Raw genomic sequence first — 21,662 nt, forward strand, 5'->3', positions numbered from 1 at the left:
ATGACCGATCCTAACAATTTTCGATAAGCTTCGTCCCTGGGACAATAGAATATCATGTACCAAATTTCATTAAATTATCTTCAAAATTGCGTTTGATTACAAGGACGGACGGACATAGCTAAATCGACTCAGAAAATGATTCTGTGGTGGTGTAGGGTATAAAAACTATATTATTTTAATAAGGTTTTTAAGTACTTTTTGTCTTAATTTTGGAATACTTTAAAAATTTGTTGACGAAATAAGAGATTCTCTTTAGTACTCTTCTCTTCTCTTAGTACTTTTTTGATTTTTAAAAAACTACTTTTTTAATTTTGTACATACAGTATTAAACCAAGAAATATGAAATTAGGCATGTAGAGCCCGGATTAAATGAGAATCCATAAAATGGGACTTTTTGTACTTGTTCGTTCTTTATAAAGTACTTTTTCAATTTTCTATAATATTGAACCTACAAACATACAATTAAACATGTGCGGAACATAAAAGGGGACTTTTTGGTACTTTTTAGTTTTTCAAAAGGTATTTTTTTTGAAATTTCTATAATATTAGATTTGTAAAGCATGAATTAAGTGAACAACCATAAATGGGAACTTTTTGGTACTTTTTCGTTCTTCAAAGGTAGAGCCCGGATGAAGTGAGAACCCTTTTGGTACCTTTGCTGCTTTTTGGTACTTTTTCATTCTCTAAAAGGTTTATTCTATAATTCTATAACATTTAACCTAGAAACATAAAATTGAAGATGTACAGCCCATATTGGGTTCTTACAATAAAAGGGGACTTTTTGTTTTACAACTGGTTGATTTTTAAATTTTTTATAATAATAGCTTGGTACTTTTTTACAGATTTGTATCGTTTATGAGTATTTGTTCTGTTCCTGCAGCGCACAAGTAGTATAATATGTCAAAATTTTGTGTAAAAGAGTACGAATCGTCTAAACTCAATATTTCACGAAACTATTACACATTAAGAGAAAATACGGATGGAACATTCGACAGAATCATTTTTTGATTCGATTAAGACATGTCCGTCCATCCGTCCGTCTGTCCGGCTGGCTGGCTGCCCATGTAAACCTTGTGCGCAAGGTACAGGCCGCAATTTTCAAGATAATTTGATGAAATTTAGACCAAGCATGTTTTTTGGCACAGGGACGAAGCCTATTGAAAATGGTTGAAATCGGTCCAATATTTCACCTAGCCCCCACACAATCGTACCTCCGGATTTGAACTTTTTATGTCATAACTACGTCAAATATTCTATTATCTCCCAAAAAATTGGCACAAATAAGTTTTATATAAGTACAAATGACACTGCAGATTTTCGTAAGGACCGACCCTTATTTGACCATACCCCCCATACAAACACCCCTTCAAAAAATATTTTAATCGTCTAAAATTGACTTGTAACCATTTGTATTGCAATGAAACTCAACAAAACTAACAGTTATTTAAAAATATATCCTTTTCCCAAATTTACCGAGGTTCGGCCCATTTTTAACCTATATAAAGCCTCATTTAGAAATTTTAGTTTTTTATCAATAAATTGCTTAAATACTTTGAAATTATGGTAATATTCAACGTAAAAGTTTCTTTATAAAAAGTAAAAATTTTAAAAATATACTCATGGTGTAGGGTATTAGGGTAGAAGGGGATCATTCGCCATATGGGCACATCTGTCAATGCGAATAACTTGAAAACTGAGTAATCGATTTTATCGCATTATCAAATTTTGTTTTCGTTTATCGATTATCTATCATTCCTGAAAATTTGAAACATTAACTTTACATATGATGGGAGGCAGACATTTTTAATTGTTTTTCAAAGGGATGTGAAAATATTTCACTGTGTGAACTTTTTATGCTAACTTTTTTAGTTTTTGTGATAGAAAAAATATATTGGTCAGTATTAGAACGTCAATAATAGTGAACTATAAGAAATAATAATAATTTCGATAATATAATTTGAAGCCCGAAAAAAATTTAAGTTCTGTGCAATGAACAATAATTATCTGCTTTTTTACGCTCTGTTTAATGAATTAAAGTACAAAAGAGCAAAATAAGCTTTTATTTTTGCATTTTTTCTTTTATTTTACTAATGAAAATCTGCCCCATCCCCTTGGCGCATTTACCCCATGGATGGGCGGTATCGCCGTTTTTGGTCAGTGCGGAAAAGTTAAAAAAATATGTACATGAATAAAACTAAATCCAACATATCTAAGTATCCGAACCAAGAAAAAAAAATAAGAATATGTATTGTGGTTTTAATTTGTGGCCGCCTCAAAAAAAAGTGGCGTATGGCCCCCCTTCTACCCTATATGGTCGGCCATGCCCGACTATACTTTCCTACTTGTTGCATCATGCATAATATGGCACCAAAACTCATGCATTAAAAGAAAATAAAAGAAATGGTTGATACTGTTTCATTCTTTAAATGGTACTTTTTGAAGGCATTTTCTTCATAAGGATGCTTTTTATATTGGGGTAGAGAAGCACTCCTGTTATTATGTAGTAGTTTATTAAAAATCCTATAATTTTTTTTTAAAACTTTACTTCCAAAAAAATAGAACTAATTTTCCAACTTTTCCTTTGTCATTTTTTTTTTCAAAATAATGCATTTTTTGTGTGACTTATTTTTTAAACCATTTATAATGTTTAATTTCACACCAAATTTAGTCATGTTAAGGTGTTTATGTGAAATTTTCTAATATAATCAGATGTTTGAAAAAGAATTTTAAAGTAGACATCAAGCAAATAAAATTTAATGCAACAACGACAACAATTATAGGTAATACTAAAAAAATAACAACAACAACAACTAAACTACTTGCAACTTAAAAGTTGCAACAACAAGTCCACCAAAAACGGATAAATGTAACAAACAACTTTATTTTTAAATACTTGTTGTAAAACCGACTGTCAAACAGACTGTCTAAGTGACTGAAAGGCTGTCTTCTACAAGACACTTTTCAATAACACAGAAATCATACTCTTTATTAACTCTTATGTCTGTCTAGCTATCCATCTGTCTAGCTTATTTTTGTAACATTTTTTTTATACCCTACACCACTATAGTGGGGAGGGTATTATACGTTTGTGCTGATGTTTGTAACATACAAAAATATTGGTTCAATACCCACCTTAAAGTATACCAAGCGATTCAGAATTATTTTTTGAGTCGATTAAGACATGTCCGTCCGTCTGTCCGGCTGGCTGCCTGTCCATGTAAACCTTGTGCGCAAGGTACAGGCCGCAATTTTCCAGATAATTTGGACCAAGCATGTTTTTTGGCACAGGGACGAAGCCTTTTGAAAATGGTTGAAATCGGTCCATTATTTCACCTAGCCCCCATGTAACCGTACCTCCCGATTTGATCTTTTTATGCCATAATTACGTCAAATATTCTATTATCTCTCTGAAAATTGGCACAAATAAGTTCTATATAAGTATAAATGACACTGCAGATTTTCGTAAGGATCGACCCTTATTTGACCCTAGCCCCCATAGGAACCCCCCTTCAAAAAATGTCTTAAACGTCTAAAATTGACTTGTAACCATTTGTATTGCAATGAAACTCAACAAAACTAACAGTTATTTAAAAATATATCCTTTTCCCAAATTTACCGAGGTTCGGCCCATTTTTAACCTATATAAAGCCTCATTTATAAATTTTAGTTTTTTTTATCAATAAATTGCTTAAATATTTTGGAATTATGGTAATATTCAACGTAAAAGTTTCTTTAAAAAAAAATAAAAATTTTAAAAATATACTCATGGTATAGGGTATTATATGGTCGGTCATGCCCGACTATACTTTCCTACTTGTTTTTTTTTTCTTTTCTTTAGAACAAACCAAATTTGTATATAAAGACATAAAAACTTGTCTATTTGTGGTTAAAATAAATTAAGAAAAAAAAACAAAATCAACAAAAGTACTATTTACTACTACATTGTAATAGTATTGACAATTTTCTTTTTAAGTAATAAATGTGTTGTTTGTTTATTTATTTGTTCTTTTTTTCTCTTTTTACCACTTGTACTCGTATTTATTTATTTGTATTCGATTTTTCATAGAAAGTTTTCTTCATTCGATGGATGTGGTGGCATCATAAATGATGCATGACAACAAAGAAAAGTTTAAGGTGTTGCGACACATTTTGTTTCTTGTTTAAAAACTAGTCAATCGTATGAAAAAAAGAAAAAAAATTAGTAGTAAAAGAAACTTCTAAGTATTTAGTTGCTATTTTATAAAATTCCCTACTACAATAATTTAAATGTAGAACAGTTTCATTAAAATTGTTTTTTATAGACCTTTTTCTTTTAAATGTTGAACTAAAATGTACTTGCACTTGATTACTAGTAAATGTAGGTAACAATAATGAGGTAAAGTTTTATATTATATATTTCCACTTATACTTTAATTTACATATATAAATTAGGGTAGAAGGGGGATCATTCGCCATAGGGGCACATATGTCAATGCGAATAACTTGAAAACAGAGTAATCGATTTTATTGCATTATTAAATTTTGTTTTTGTTTATCGATTATCTATCATCCCTGAAAATTTTAAATATTAACTTTACATATGATGGGAGGCAGACATGATTAATTGTTTTTCGAAGGGCTGTGAAAATATTTCACTGTGTGAACTTTTTGTGCTAACTTTTTTAGTTTTTGTGATAAAAAAAATATATTGGTCAGTATTAGGATGTCAATAATAGTGAACAATAAGACATAATAAAATTTTCGATAATATAATTTGAAGCCCGAAAAAAATTGAAACTAAACCCCAGAACTGCCCGTGGGGCACATGCGCCAAATATATGTAATGCTTGTGATGTAGAACAAAATTTGGTTAAAATATAGAAAAAATCAGTAATAATTTGTTTTAATTTTTTTTGTTAAGTTTTGTGAAATAAACAATAAATATCTGATTTATAATACTTTGTTTAATGAATTAAAGTATAAAACAGCAAAATAAGTTTTTATTTTTGTAATTTTTTCTTTTATTTTACTAATGACAAATCTGCCCTATCCCTTTGGCGTATTTACCCCATGGATGGGGCGGTATCGCCGTTTTTGGACAGTGCGGAAAAGTTAAAAAAATATGTACATGAGGATGACTTAAGAAAAATTGAATGGAATAAAACTAAAGCCAACATATCTAAGTATCCGAACCAAGAAAAAAATTAAGAATATGTATTATGGTTTTAATTTGAGGCCACCTCAAAAAAGTGGCATGTGGTCCCCCTTCTACCCTACGCAGGTAAATTTTTAAAATTTGTTCGAAATTAGTGGAAAGTGAGTCATTTTAGATCCTGGTTCCAGAATCAAGTTTCACCCAAAAATCTTATTTGCAGTTCCCACTGCTTGGCTTGTGAGGTATTAGTAATAACAAAAACAGGGGTTTTTTTAGCCTTACAGCCAATTTGCTGCATTCAACTTTAGAGCTGCCATCTATGTGGTTGTAAATGAAAGTGATGTTTTACATCTCGGAAGTTAAGCAACGGGCAGCAATAGTCAGAGATTAGATAGCAAAGTACTTGTTCATGGACCGGTATATCTATGTACAGAAATTAACACCTGAGTTCTTCATTGAAGGATTCAGGGGTGATGGTAGACCGTTGTCAGTCTACCCAGTGGGTGAAAAAGACCACAGTGAAATAAAGCCGTCAAGGCAGGCGTTAAGCACCCCGATATTAGTGTCTTTTTGTCCATGCAAATTTAACTCGACTCCACGCTGTCAAACTCTATATAAAACAATCTCTCCCAAAAGCGACGCTTTCAAACTCCATATACGGAAAATTTAATGAATTCGCCGCATAATGAAATGACTTTACCTTATAATCTATTCGACTTGGTCCAGGCTTTCCCAGTTCTTCAACATAAGTACAAGTCGAGACAGTTCAAATGGGCGGCGGCTGCCCGCCAGTAATATTTTGCAAGCCAAGCCGCCCGCCCACTTCTTTTGGCTCAAAAGCTTACTCCTTCTTAATCGTAGACGCTGATAAAGATTGAAATCGCAATGAAATGACTTTACCTTATAATCTTTTAGCCTTCGTTCAGGCTTTCCTAGATCTGCAGCAGAGGTACAAGTCGAGACAGTTTAAATCTTATCTGCAGACGCTTTGGAATCAATAGCATACAGATTAGTACGGTCCGGCCTATTGCGGAACTTACCTGGTTTACAGTTGTAATCGACTCACCATAACCTGTTACCTTAGCTGGAGGTGTAGAAACTCTATGTTAGATAGCGGTTTCAGACTCTGATGTTCAGAAACTCAAAGCGGTGTTTATGAGGGATGTTATATCTAGATTAACATCACTTTCATGATATTTTTATATAATTTCGATGAAAACCTGACAATGACAAGTCAAGTCCTCTATAGTTTCACTGTCCTCTTCACATGCTCCACATTGTATAGCCTTAATCCTATGTATGCACGCAAAATATGTTCAATCATATTACCCTTACAATTACTCATTATGACAAGGCTTAAGTCCACCTCTCCTTAGGGTATCCTAAAGCTCATATTGTGATTCTACCCACCGTTGACCTGGCAATATATATTCCTCTTAATAAGTAATCGGTTAAAGTTTACTTACAATCCTATATGGTATTAGATTTAATATTATCGAATCCTGTCGTGTTGGAGCCATATTTGGAGCCATATACAATTTCGTTATTGCTCAGACTTCTACCCGATATTTTCTCTAACGGATATTTTCTCTAAGGTTCCATGATATTATATCAGGGATCAGAATTTAAAAGTTCTCAACATATTATGGTATGACTGGTATGCGATCAGATACGTCCGATGTTTGAGTATAATATTCAAAATGCTCACTATTCACCGGCTTTGGTCTGACAATTTTGCTATAAAACTATTGTATTTTTATCACGAGAAATAAATATGTACTAAAAAATTAATGCTTGAATTCATTCCAGTAATTTTGACAAAATTTATTACGCCACATTGAAAACAAACACATTTATTTAAGTAATTGCAAAAAATTTTATTTACTATTTCTCAATTGTAATACAATGCAATGTATTTATTTGCCAAAAATTTCAACACAACAAGTTTCCAACAGAAGCGAAAATAATGGTAAATTTTGAAAAAAGTGACAAAAAAATATCAGCAAGTTTCGCTCTAATCCCCATGGACATTTCAAGCACTCATATTTTCTTGTATTAAGCATGATCAACCAGTAGATGCGTAGAGTATTATTGTTAAAAAGAAGCAGTTGACAAATGTTTATAATGATGAGATTTGACTTAATACAATGTTATTATACATAAATAAATAGTTAGTTAGCTGCATAGTTTGTCTAAAAATTAATGTATGTCTACGACTAAAACTAATACGCATTTGAAAGCAGTTTATGGCTCATCTTTATCTCACTTCATCTCTTTTCAATTTAAGAAAAAAAAAACTAAGACTTCTTCTCACAGCGTCATCATCATTATCATGTTTATTTGATTTTCAACACTATTTATGTTTGAAGTTGTTGGCTTTTTTTCTAGTACAATTTTATATCTGTCCATTTGTTGTGGTGCCACTAACTGCTTTTTTATTTGTTAATTTAATTGGCATTAAGTTGTCACAGACATTTCTTTTCTGCTTTTTTGCTTCCATCTCAGCATCTTCTACTTTCTTACTATTTCAGCTGTTTTGCAGTTTCGAAAAAAATTTGTTATGGGATTTTAAACACACTCACATGGACACTGAAACTGTGTTGTTAGTTTTAGTGCGTTTTTTTTAATCTAGGTCGATTATGAAATTTCTTTTTAGTTTGTTTAAATACAAAGTTACAAAGAAGTTATTAAAAAAGGTGTTAAAAGATTTTATGTAATCGGTGAAATTATTAAAAACAAATTATTATTATTTTTAAATACAGCGACATACATACATATGTAAATAACTGGGTTCGTGAGTCATTTTTTGTGAGTTTAAATTATTGAAATTAAAACAATGATGACCTTAAGAGTGTTTTAGTAAATCGTTGGCTTTAGGGTTTTTATAATTATTTTACAATTTATTTGACAGAAAGTCAATATCTTATTTATTTTTGTTGCTTAAGTCTTTCGTTTGTAGTACTATTGTTGTGGTAAAGTTTGTCGTTTAAGTTTTTCGTTTTAGACACATTTTTTTGGAATTTTGAGTTGAACTTTTTAAAAATTTTAGTCCAGTCTATAGATTATTCTACAGTCCAGACTATAGACTTTTCTATGTATAGTCCAGTTTACAAACTAAAGACTATTCTGTAGTCCAGACTATAGACTATTTTATAGTCCAGACTATCGACTATTCTACAGTCCAGACTATAGACTATCCTATAGTCCAAACTATAGACTATTCTATAGTCCAGACTATAGACTATTCTATAGTCCAGACTATAGACTATTTTATAGTCCAGACTATAGACTATTTCATAGTCCAGACTATAGACTATTTTATAGTCCAGACTATAGACTATTCTATAGTCCAGACTATAGACTATTCTATAGTCCAGACTATCGACTATTCTACAGTCCAGACTATAGACTATCCTGTAGTCCAAACTATAGACTATTCTATTGTACATACTATAGACTATTCAATAGTCCAGACTATAGACTATTCTATAGTCCAGATTATAGACTATTCTATAGTCCAGATTATAGACTATTCTATAGTCCAGACTATAGGCTATTATATAGTCCAGACTATAGACTATTTTATAGTAATTACAACTGGTTTATCAACTTTAGTATTCCGCTTTTCGATTCGACAACTTACAAAAACGTAGGTACGATCGATCGTAACGCAGAATACACACGTTCGTAAAGCATTGAAACGAACTGGAATTGCTTCTTCTTTTACTTATGATTCAGTTTTTTGTTGGAATACCTTTTTTCGATCGTTTTTGCGTAACTGAATGTGTAAACGTAATCGAAATACAGAATAGGGGTTAGTATACTTTAATGTGGATCTAGGACCAATCATTTTTGTTACAAACATCAGCACAAACACATAATACCCTTCCCACTATAGTGGTTAGGGTATAAAGAGATAAAATTTCATTAACTGTTTCAGTGTTGTGATCTCTCCGATTTTGCGCTCTTCAACTGTTAAAAAATTTATAACAATTTTTATCAACACACACAACTAAAATTTATTTGCATAGTGTAAGTTTGTGTGTAAAAATCATTGGCCAACATATATGTTATATTATTCTAAATGTCCAAAACAAAATTAATTTATAAACACAAACCTAAGAGTTCATAACCTCTTGAGTATGTCCATTAGAACCGGTTTTAGAACATTAGCACAAGCTTATGTTTGTAAATAAATGGTTTAAGGCAAAATAAAAAAGAAATGCAAAAAATTAACATAAAAAGAAAAAAACTTACTTGATGATAATTAAGCGTGAATTTTGTTAAAAAATGTTAACGGCAATTAGAAGAAAATTTAGTTTTGAATCGAAGATGAAATTTCTTAATAATATGTTAATGCAGTAGATTTAATAATGAGAACTTGATAGTTGAATTAACTGAATAGATTTCTAAACAAATAAAAAAATAAATAAACATTAAAGAAATTTATAATTAATGATGTTACCACAAGCTAAAAATATGTTTTATTTAAAAGAAATATTATACACACCTTTTTTTAATTTCTTGATGTTAAACACAGCTGTTTTAAATGTTTTTTTGGAAGTTTTAATTTCTTTACTTTTCCATTAACTTATAACTAATTTTCGTCCAGACTATTCTATAGTCCAGTCTATAGACTATTCTATAGTCCACTCTATAGACTATTCTATAGTCCAGACTATAGACTATTCTATAGTCCAGACTATAGACTATTCTATATCAGACTATAGAATATCCAGACTATAGACTATTCTATAGTCCAGACTATAGACTATTTTATCATCTACACTATAGACTATTCTATATCAGACTATAGAATAGGCTATAGTCTGGACTATAGAATAGGCTATAGTCTGGACTATAGAATAGTCTACAGTCTGGACTATAGAAAATTAAATGTTCAAGTCAATTGACTATTCTATAGTCCAGACTATAGACCATTCTATAGTCCGGACTATAGCCTATTCTATAGTCTTAAGAGCTTTTCTGATTTTTTTATTTTAATAATAAAATTTTAAAAATGTTATTCAAAATGTTCCAGTTTATTATTAATAACCACGCAACTATTTCAATTCAATTTTATACACACAGTCACTTTCAATAACAAACCATGAAACATGAATAAAAACGAAAGACTTAAGCAACATGCACCGTTCAAATAACCAAACAATTATTTCAAAATAAATTGGTTGCAGTTTTTCAATCAATTTTTCTCCAACCATTAAATATCAACTACAATAAATCATGTCACTATCAGGTGAAATGCAAATTCAATCAACTCAAATATATTAAAAAAAATTGTTATACACTCACATACACTTTTAGAAAAGAAAGTAAAAACGTTTTTAATTTCAATTTTTTTTTCGTTTTTGCCAACCAAAAGAAAATTTTGTTTTAAAAATATTTACAACATATTGTGGCGAAAATAAAAAAGACACACGCACAAATTCAATCAACGTTGACAGTCTGGTCAAGCAAAACTATAAAAAAACAGTTCAACCAAAACTGAACAGAAATATTAAAAAAAAACAAAACAATGTCTAAAGAAAAATTTCAATATGTAGATGCATAAAAATAAATACAAAAAAAGAAGAATATAAAATATACATACAATAAGCCACAACAACAGCAACAACCTACAAGACAAAGTAAAAGTTGTATGCCAAACAAAAAAAAACTATTTTTCATTATAATTATTATTACTGTTTCTTTTTTTTTCTTGTGTCTGTCCGTCCATCTTTCTTTCACTTTTATCCAAAGTGTATAGAAAAAAATGTTTAAAAGTAAAATGTTGAAAAAAATAAGAATCAATGAATTTAAACCCTTTACAGAGGAAATATTAAAATGGAAAACTTTCCATTTCATTACAAAATTAAATTGGTTTAATAAAACAAAAACACAACCCAATATGTTTATGGTTGAGTTATTAGCCAATAAAAGTGAAAAAATATTTATGCCTAATAAAAATTTCCGTTTGTCTGTCAGTTTGTCTGATAAACGTTATTGTAAGTTTTTATATCGGTTACTCAATATTTATAGTTTAATTGCACAATTTTTTCGATTGATTTTAAGCAATAAATGTTCGTTAATATATAACTATAAAAATGTAGATAATTAAGTTTTAAATTGCAGAAATAGATAAAAACAAATCAAGTTTTTAATCATTAATATATATAGAAATTACTTTAATAATGCAAACTATAGTTTATATTTTTACAACGTTGGTGTTGTTCTGATCACATAGGTTGGAGGTCCACACCATGCGTTCTACGCTTTTTCGCAGTCTACGCGTCTGTCAAAAAAGTGGAATCAATGTATTTTTATGCTAAAAGAATTCCTTGACGCGTAGAATGCTTAAAGTAGAACTAATTTCTACTTTAATAAAGCCGTCATTACACGAACACACATGTGATATGATCTGTCCAAATTATGTGTAAAAGAGTACAGATTAGGGTTCTATAAATCGACTTGCGAATAATTGAACAATCGACTTTTTGTCGAAAAAAGTCGAAAAGTCGAAAAAAGTCGCAAAAAGTCGAAAGAAGTCGAAAAAAATCGGAAAAAGTCGAAAATAGTCGGAAAAAGTCGAAAATAGTCGAAAAGTCGGAAAAAGTCGAAAATAGAAAGAAGTCGAAAAAAACTCAAAAAATTGCAACAAATAGAAAAAATATAAATAAAATTTGTTTATTAATAATAATAAATAATAATAATAATATAATGTTAAATGGCAACATTATAAATTTACGCTACTGGCAACTTTATAAATTTTTAACTCTGGTCGGAAAAAGTCGAAAATAGTCGGAAGAAGTCGAAAAAAGTCGGAAAAAGTCGAAAAAAGTCGGAAAAAGTAGAAAAAAGTCGAAAAGTCGACTATTTATAAAATATTAAAAGTCGAAAAATCGACTTTTAATTAAATGAAAAAAGTCGAAAAATCGACTTTTAACTAAATGCAAAAAGTCGAAAAGTCGACTTTTCATAAAATGCAAAAAATCGAAAAGTCGACTTTTCATTAAATGCAAAAAGTCGAAAAGTCGACTTTTTATAAAATGCAAAAAGTCGACTTTTCGTTTCAACTATAGAACCCTAGTACAGATGGGATCGTCTAAACACAATATCTAATGAAACCATTACACATTGCGAGAAAATATGGATGGGAAATTTGACAGTCGTATAGCTCTCTTCATCTTTTATAATGATTCAAAAAACTAGAAAGTCGCATTAGATCAGGGTTGTATTTTTATTTTAACACATACAAAAAAGCGAAACAGCTGTTTTCATCTTACTATTTTTTTGTTTTATACCATAATAAAACATGTATCATGTTTTATACCAATTGTTTAAACACAAAAAATATAAATCGTACTACTTATATTCTCTTTTTTATAAGGATGGAATTTCATTTTACTTTTTCATAAGACTTTACATAAGTCTTGTGGACTCCGGTAGGTTAGTGGCTAATGTTCTAGGCTGATAGACCGGAGGAGCGCAGAAAAGGCCCAAAAGACTCCTAGGTGTATTTCTTCGGATTTTATATATACATACTCCTTTTGTGATCGTGTAAAAGTACTTTAAACGGCGCACGAACATGTCAGCTGATTTGACTTAATGCATATTTACCAGTTTTAATAAATTAAAATGAGTTTAATGATGAAATAATAAGCTTTTTTTAAAATAAAACAACATATTGAACCCCTTTACTTCCATCGCTCTATCAAGCCTGATTTTTCAGACATACCTCCAGTAAAAAGTTCATTGGCAGCTCGGAAGTAAAATAAAATTTCATGCGTATAACGAAAAAGAGTATAAAAGTCGTATGATTTATAATTTTTGTGTTTAAACGATTGATATAAAACAATAACAAAGTAAGACGGAAACAGCTGTTTCACATTTTATGAATAAAATAAAAATACATCCCTTATCTAATGAAAAAAGACATACGACTGTCAAATTTTCCATCAATATTCTATCTCAATGTGTGACGGTTTTATTACATATTGCGTTTAGAAGATCCCATCCGTACTCTTCTACACAAAATTGTGTCAGATCTTGTGTGATCGTGTAAAGCCGGCTTAAAAAATTTTTTTCTAAGCAGTAAGATCGGGTTTTTGAGCTGGCAATCAAATGCCAATTAATAATTAGATTAGTTAATCTAAAAATAAGTTGATTCTGATGTTAATCCCCTTTGATATTTTTTGGATACAAGATTAAACTTTGCAGTGTTGCCATACAAAACAACAGAAAACATCACTGTTTGTTATCAAAACAATGCATGTTTTATAAAAAAAAAGAATACAATTGTACATGTAATATAAAAAATAAATGAAAACTTAAATTTAAAACGAAAATATATATTGTTTTAAGTCCCCATAATATGGAACCAGATTATGTATACTTTTGTAGGTCTATAATATGTCCATATTTCTTTGATAGTTGATATAAAAACATCATGAAAATCAAACAAATCGGGAGTAATAGCGTAAGTTTTTATAATAACTCAGACTTAACTTCAGCATAGATTTTATATATCTGAACGTAAACTTTTTGTATATACAGTGAATCAATTAAGTAATTTGTCTATGTAAAATTTTATAAATTTTAAGAAAAAACTTTATCGGAACAGTTATTTATAGCAAAATTAAGCAATTTGTTTGTTGTATTTTTTAAAGAATATTTTATATATTAATTTTCTACCATTAAAAGTAAAATCCTGAAAAATAATCTAGGTGTTTGGTCATTTTGTATTGATAAACAAAAACTACATTACGGAAACACCATCTATTTGGGGAGTTCTGTGTAAATTTCATTTAGAATTGTAGAATTTTGACTCTTATTCAATAAATCTAACACTAAGTACCATCCTAGCCACTCTAAGTATGGGGACATCACCATATATCACTATAGAACTATTATATGATAAAATCCTGATTTTCAACCTCATATTTTAAATGCTTTATTTTATGAATAAGATACAGTAGGCATATTAGGATCTGGATAGTTATTCTTGATTTGGGTTCTAAATATTTATAAGTGTATGTATTAGCTGAAAAATATTGCTTTTGTTGACCTTTGGGGTATGATAACCACCTATATTTTAAAATATCTAAATTAGGTATTTTTCCTGTACTACACGACCGTTTACTTTACATTGGTTCCATGCATTCTAAGGTCTGTTTAGAGGTCTAAATTTAAACATAGTGTTCCTCCTAGTTCGTATATGGATTTTGGAGAAGCTAAATTAAGAGTCCAATGATTTTTCTTGGATTATTCTATTTTATAATTTTTAATGTTATTGATTAAACATCTCATAATTATATTTCATTGTTTTATATTTTTTAGAAATCAAAACTAATTTTTTATATAGAAATTGTCTCATTATTATCCTTTAAACATTTTTAAGGCAAATAGCATCATATTTTCACACAAAGAGGATATAATTTTTGCAAATTACAATTGAAAAATACTTAACTCTCGTCCTTTTAACAAAGAAGGAATAAATTCCAAAAAGTAATTAAAAATAATTTGAAAACCCCAACGAATTTAACCGGAATTCTTTATATGCAAAATACTTTATTGAAGTGAAAATTATGATGGAAAATAATAAAATGCAACAATAAATGCAACAAAATTTGTATTTTAATATTTTTTCTTGGTTTTACCATTTTACACAATCTCTATTTTTAATTGGAAAACATAAATTTACTTTTTACCTGTTTTTTTTCGAATTTTATGTATGAATAAAAAACAAAATTCTTTAAAAAAAAGGTAGGCAAAAAACTTAGTTGATTCACTGTAAATAGTCTTTGCTATAAGAAAACGTCACTTAAGCATTGAATTGCATTATAGCAAATATATTATAAGTAACCTAATAGAAGTTGAATCAGATAAAATGGATTTAAAAAATGTCAGAAATGCTTCATTATAAAACAAATATTAGTGGCAAATATAAGTTTGATGTTGGAGCATAAAAATCTGCTCAAATTTTAGACATTAGATTCAGACGTCACATTAAAAATAGCTGATTTATAAAATACTTATGTAAATAGATACAAATATTATTTGCATTTATGTTTAAATATTACGATTATATTTTAACTATTACGAAAATTTTGTGAAAAAAAAAAAAATAAATAAAATTTAATGCATTTTATAAACCGGTTGAATTACTTTTATCTACCATCTACGTATGGATTTACGAGTAAAAAAAGTATATTTAAGCTAAATGTAGTTTGAATTTATTGTTGCGTTATGTTTGGGGCTGTACCGGCATATGAATGTGAATGGTTACGGGTATTACCCAATTTTTGGCTTCAAATCTTTAACTGAATGTTGAAATTATTAATATTTTTTTTATTTTTCAACATGTGTCTGCAAATGTTTAATGGAAATTTAATGAGATTATAAAAAAAGAGATTATTTACGTTTAAAGTAAATTTTCCTAAAGCAGTTAGATAATAGTTAGATGTTAAACAAAATATTGATATGAAAGTGGGAGTGATTGTTAGAGAGTTAATGATTAATCGGATGTGGATTAATTTAATTAAATTACAAATATATTTTCCTAAATAAATACTTTCGATTTTTGAATACAATGAATGAAATTTTTAAGAAGGAAATTTGGTTTAATATTAACAAAATTTGAGAAAGTTCAATATAATTTCCAACATTTTAAATTCAAATATTTGTCTCTTTATTTCGTTTCAGGGAAATTTAATATTTCTTCTACTTTTTGCTCACACGATCGATGAGACTTCTTCGTTTGGTTTCGATTCGGCAACATCATGTAGCCCGAATGCAAAACAATCCAGAAGAGGACGTGCTCAAATGTTAGCCGCCATACCCTGTGATCTTACAACACAAGCTTATTGTAATCTACCAGGTGCAGCTTATCCATGGCACGCAGTACGACGATTCGTTCACGAAAATCAGGGTCTAATGAAACGAATGTATGGCGATGTCCGTCATATATCAGTACTACGAGATGAAATCATAAATAACGAAATCGATGTTGAAGATATAGAGTTGGCTGCGGAACGATATTCCCGAGATGGTTATAATCGCAGAGCTTCAAAGTTTATGCATAATCGAGAAGATTTTGATAATTTTAAAACGAATGATGTGCTAAGGGAACCACACTTTAGACCAGTCACTACAACTACCACCACTACAACAACAACTACGAAAACGCCAATAAGCACAACTGAAAAACTAGAGACTACAACCGATAACAGTGAATTGGAAAAGACTACCAACTCTGAGGCAGAAACAAAATTAAACCCAAGCAATGTGAATGCCACCACTAACAATGAGTTAAATCAGAAAGTGGAAAATAATTTCAAATCGAAATTATTGCAAATTGATGAAGATCCAGATTCAGAATTAACTACAAAAACCGACTTGGAAAAAGAGCTAGAAGGTAGTGACACCACAGTTGAGGATGAAGAAGACGAGGATGTTAATATTGAATTTAATAGTGTGTATGAAACCCCCAATGAAACTACAGCTCCAGAAAAAACTTCAGGCGATAATATAGAAATAGTGGATTCTCCACAATTGGGTTTAACTAATATAACAATCGATCCCAGCGTACATTTAACAACAACTACAAAAACTGAAAGCTCTACATCTTCGCCCACTACAACGACAACTGCTAAAACCACAACTACTACTATTAAACCCGAAACTGTAGCCGAGAGAGCTCCGTTCAAACAAAGAAAACCTTTTATACCCTCTTCGCAACGTCAGAGACCTTCACAACAATTACACAAAGTCGATTCTACCATATCGGCTAAGTTGAAATTAAAAACAAATCCCACATCAGCCTCACCTTCTAGACTAACTACCACAACTTCAGCCAGCACCTCTAATAATGAGACTAAAACTGCAGAAACCTCATCCTCTACTACACCTCTTACCTCTACCAAAACGTCTCCATTTAAAAGTCATCTTAATAAAAACTATAATCGCTATACTACTCATAACAATCGTTATGCTTTACCCACTACATCCCCGCCCGGTCCCCAATTATTAACACCTACTGTACAACCGTTTAAATCGAATCCAGAACTCTTATTGGGTGAAAAGATACGAAAACCTGTTGCAAGTGCCACACCATCGGTAAGTGCAGCTGGTGGCTTGGCCTCTAATAAGCCGGTACTAAAGGATAGTCAGTTATTCCAGGATACTATGAAACAAGAAGCACCTGCTTCGGCAGTCAATGCAAGAGGAGTGTAAGTATTTTCTTTAACACATAAATATATTTCAAGTTAAGATCTATCTATAACACAAAACTCATTCGTCATTTCCGAAATTTGCTAAAATAGGTATTCTGATAGTAGGAAAGTTTATAGTATCTCAACAATATGTCCTCTCAATATATTAATAATATTACTCTCCCACTTTGAAGAAGATTTATTGAAGGAATTGCAAATTGTACGCTTATGATTTTAAAGCAAAATTGCGAACCAGAAGTTACACTTAGTTCCAGTTTAGTCTGATAAACCTAATAATAATAATAGTTTTCGCTTATATTAATAGAAAATCCGTTGTAGAACGGGAACTATGTATGTGGATCTGTTCAGACCGGTCACCTAAGACCTCTTACATCAAATACTCATATTGCTTGGTTATTACACGCGGATTCTGAGAAATCTCATAGTTGGAAAACAAAAGTAATAAGAAAGAGAGAAACAAATTAGAGTCTTAGACTCAAATAGTATTATTAGGGCAGTCGAGGATTTCATTATCAAACCAACTGCAATGCCTAATGAATTCCCGATCGGCTCATAGGTTATGTATTAAGGCTGCAAAGACTCACACTTCAGTCCTGTTGGTCCCTTTCTGATACCTGTAAAGATAGTAGAGATAGAATGGAAAGAAAAAGGATAGTTTTAGGCCATAAGAGAGGTGAAGAGTGAGTATAGTATAAAATACTGAGAGTAATGAAGAATTGAAATAGAAGTAGAGAAAGAGATGGAAGATTTTTTCCTTTTGGACTATCATGTGCCTAATAAATTCGGCTTAATCTTAAGTTAGGTATTTAGACTGCAAAGACGTAAACTTGGATCCTGTTGGTCCCTTTGTGATAACTGAAGATAGTAGAGATAGAAAGGAAAGAAAAGGGATAGTTTTAGGGCTGAGCCATAAGAGAGGTGTAGAGTGAGTATAGAATGAAATACTGAGAGTGATGAAGAATTGAGTTAAAAGTAAAGGGGGAGATATAATTGCCTTGGTCAAGTATGGCTTGGTGGTCTTAAACGCCAATTCCCAGTCTTTGTCTGGATAGTTCGAATGTCTGCTAGCGCATGACATTGACAGAGTAGATGTTCGATAAATTCTTTCTCGTCTTGACAACTTCTACAAAAGTCTTTGTTTAATGGTTACCAAATGAGCTATGTCCCGTGATGGCAGCGACAAGATTGCTGATGTGAGGAAGGTTTAGTTGCAGAAGATATGACGTGCGATTACAGTCCATGTACAGTCCTGGTGTTGACACAAGTTAGTTCATTCATGTCTGAGAGAGTTCAAATAACTTTTCATCTATTTTATTTTTGCAAGCTTTTAGCGGTATACCGCAAAAGATTTCTATGTCCCTATTGGGCCTTGAGGGCATTGAGCACGATTTTTTAATGTCTCGCCATCCTGTTTAAGGATGCCTGTCATTCCTGGACTAGTTTGGATGTAGTATATACACCAATCAGGGATTTGATAGCAGTTTGGGTATCAGTACAAATTTCAATATCTCTGTATGATATACTTCAATACCATAGCTGATTTGCTGCTCTTTTCATAGCTGATAGTTCAGCCTGTGGTGGACTATACATATTCTGTATCCTAAGTAGTATCCTAATCCCAAATTCAGGGATCGGCTTAATCTTAGTTGTCGGAAGCTTGTTAGCAACTAATGTTTTAATGTCTCGCCATCATATTTAAAGATGTCCAGCATTCCTGGACTAATCTTGATGTAGCTTATAAAAATGTCAGGAATTTTTTTTTTTTTTTTTTTGGTAAAAATAAGGACATCTCTATCTTATCATACCAGAGGCAGTTTGCTGTTCTCTTTATTCCTTATATCTCGGCCTGAAATGAAGTATTGATTATATAAATAATTCTATAATTTCTCTGGGGGATGGGTTTGTGAATGATATCCAAAAGGCTTGATATACATATTCTCGAAAATTATCGCGTGTGAATAAACATTTCGATATTTGGAAGATTAATTAGTGCATTAGCATTCGTTTTAACATCGAACATGTTATACAAAGTAGTGGCTCGATGAATAACACGTATCGGAATTAATAATCAAAGGAACCATTCAAAGGCCCAAGTAAATCGGCCGACTTTCTCAATTACAGAACATATTGTACCATGACTACAGTCGAAATTTTTTTAATTATTTTATTTTTTTCAATTACTTTTTGAAGTTTACTTCAAAGTACTATTTTTTATAATTTTTCCAATTGCTTATTTGTATTTTTTCAACCCATTCTCTTTACTTACAGTAATGCCTGCCCAGTAAAAGAAGAAGTGGTCGCTCCCTTTTGGGCCAACAATACACGAGGCGAAGTTTTGGCTCTACTCAATCTTTATCCATTCGAACAGTATGTTCACTGGGAAAAATGCACCCACGAACACAAACAAATGTACTGTCGTGAAGGATGTCGCTGCGAGCAACAATATCGACTACATCGTCTATTGGCCTACGATCCTCATAACGAATGTCGTGGTATATTTTCGGATTGGTTTAGATTTCCCTCATGCTGTATCTGTAAGTGTTATAATATACCGCTAGACTTTAGGGCCACTTCCAGATCGCCACGTTCGGAAAGCGGTACTAGTGATTATCGGCATCCCATAGAAGTGGCCGAAGAACAAGTGAAAAATGCAATTTATGAACATGCCACCGAAGAATGGTATCGGCCAAAAGATGAATTTGATTTTTATGAAGGATGAATTAGAATTCTAAATGTTTTAATAAGTAAATTGTATTATTTTAATTAAAATAATTATTATGTTTTATGCAATTGTTGTGTTAAACTTTTTTTATTTAAATTTTATTTTTTTTCTTTGTTTTTTTGTAAACTAGTCGCAAAATTTGTTGTTATTTATTATGATTATTTTTTATAATATTAAGTTATATTTAAATATCGACATTATGTTTTTGTAAATATAGTTGAACATAATGTTTTCTTTAGCCAAGAAAATACATAATTACAGAGCGTTTGTACCTTGAAAATATTTTAAAACTTTGTGCGAAAGCCTCCCTCCTTACAGAAGGAGCTTAAGTTTTAAATTGTTTAGCATAATTTTTTTCACGTTTTTTTATTAAAGTTATTCTCACACATTAAATTGCCATAACAATTTATTTATAATTATGCATTTTTATTAAATTATTTAACGCATTTTCAAGTTAGTTTTTTAAAAATAAATTTATACAATTTTTTTTTTTTTTATATTTTTATAACTTTTAGTAATAATTTCTTGTAAATACATATTTTGTAAACTTTTTTTACTTTATAAGGCTAGTGATAATGAAATTTTGTTTTATAAGCTTTTTAATGATATATTCTTTTAATTTGTATTTATTACATAGTTTTTTTCATTTTAAATATTATTTATATATTTACTTATATTTAATATGCAAATAATTATTCTCTATTATTATTTTAAATGTTAATTTTTTTCTAAATAAAATTTTGAATATAATTATTCTAAATATATAAATATTTTTTGCTTTTTATTGAGGAACCAGTAATTCATAAGTATGGGGTGGTGGACTCTGATATTTTTCTCTCGAATAGACTTACTCATTAGCTGATTATTTAAAGTGTAGGTCATGTTGATTATGACCTACCTTTTTCCATGGTAGCCGTTAGATCGATACATATATCGGATATATTGTTAGATTCCTAATCTCAATATTCGGTTATCGCTAAAATGGTTGATACGTATTCGCCGCATTCAAATTTATAAGCTTGTCATTCTGATTGTAAATTTTGTAATTTTCTAATCCTGTTAAGTACATCGGTCCCCTTTATTAAAATAGTCAAACATGCTTTTAAAAAGTATCCTATTTTAAATTAGCAAATCGGTCAGTAAATAATGGAGATATCGTTTGCTTAATACGCAAACGTATCAAGTCCTTTTTTGTAAATTTTTCAGGAGAATCAAAAAACTTCATCACTTTTCTTGTATTTTATATTTTTAACATCTTTAAACGTAGTTGTACCCTATTGTAAAGAGGGTATTATGCGTTTGTGATGATCTACTCAGATTCACTTTTTGATTCGATTTATCTACGTCCGCCTGTCTGTGTGTTCATGTAAACCTTGTGTACATGCAACAGGTCACAATTTCCAAGATAATTTAAGAAAATTTGCACATGTTCTTCTTTTGGTACAATGTCTAATGACCCCAAATGCCTAGACCCCATACAATCCGCAAAATATTGCGAATATATGTTTAAAAACAAATTAAATTCTTTATTATATTAAAAATAATTCACTTTTTTAAATATCGACGACAAGTAAAT

General features: G+C 30.4%; 1 protein-coding gene across 1 annotated transcript in view; it reads left to right on the forward strand.

The window, feature by feature from the left end:
- LOC111680798 (protein spaetzle 4) overlaps positions 1 to 20,183 on the forward strand; it is a 30,601-nt gene extending 10,418 nt beyond the window's left edge. The window contains exons 2-3 of the mRNA XM_023442508.2: positions 15,836 to 17,361; positions 19,633 to 20,183. Of these exons, the coding sequence (XP_023298276.2) occupies positions 15,836 to 17,361; positions 19,633 to 20,083 (1,977 nt within the window). The 3' untranslated portion in view covers positions 20,084 to 20,183. The remainder of the gene's footprint in view (positions 1 to 15,835; positions 17,362 to 19,632) is intronic.
- The last annotated feature ends 1,479 nt before the right edge of the window (positions 20,184 to 21,662 follow it).

The sequence above is a fragment of the Lucilia cuprina genome, chromosome 2 (genome assembly GCF_022045245.1).
Source record: "Lucilia cuprina isolate Lc7/37 chromosome 2, ASM2204524v1, whole genome shotgun sequence".
NCBI classification, from domain to species: domain Eukaryota; kingdom Metazoa; phylum Arthropoda; class Insecta; order Diptera; family Calliphoridae; genus Lucilia; species Lucilia cuprina.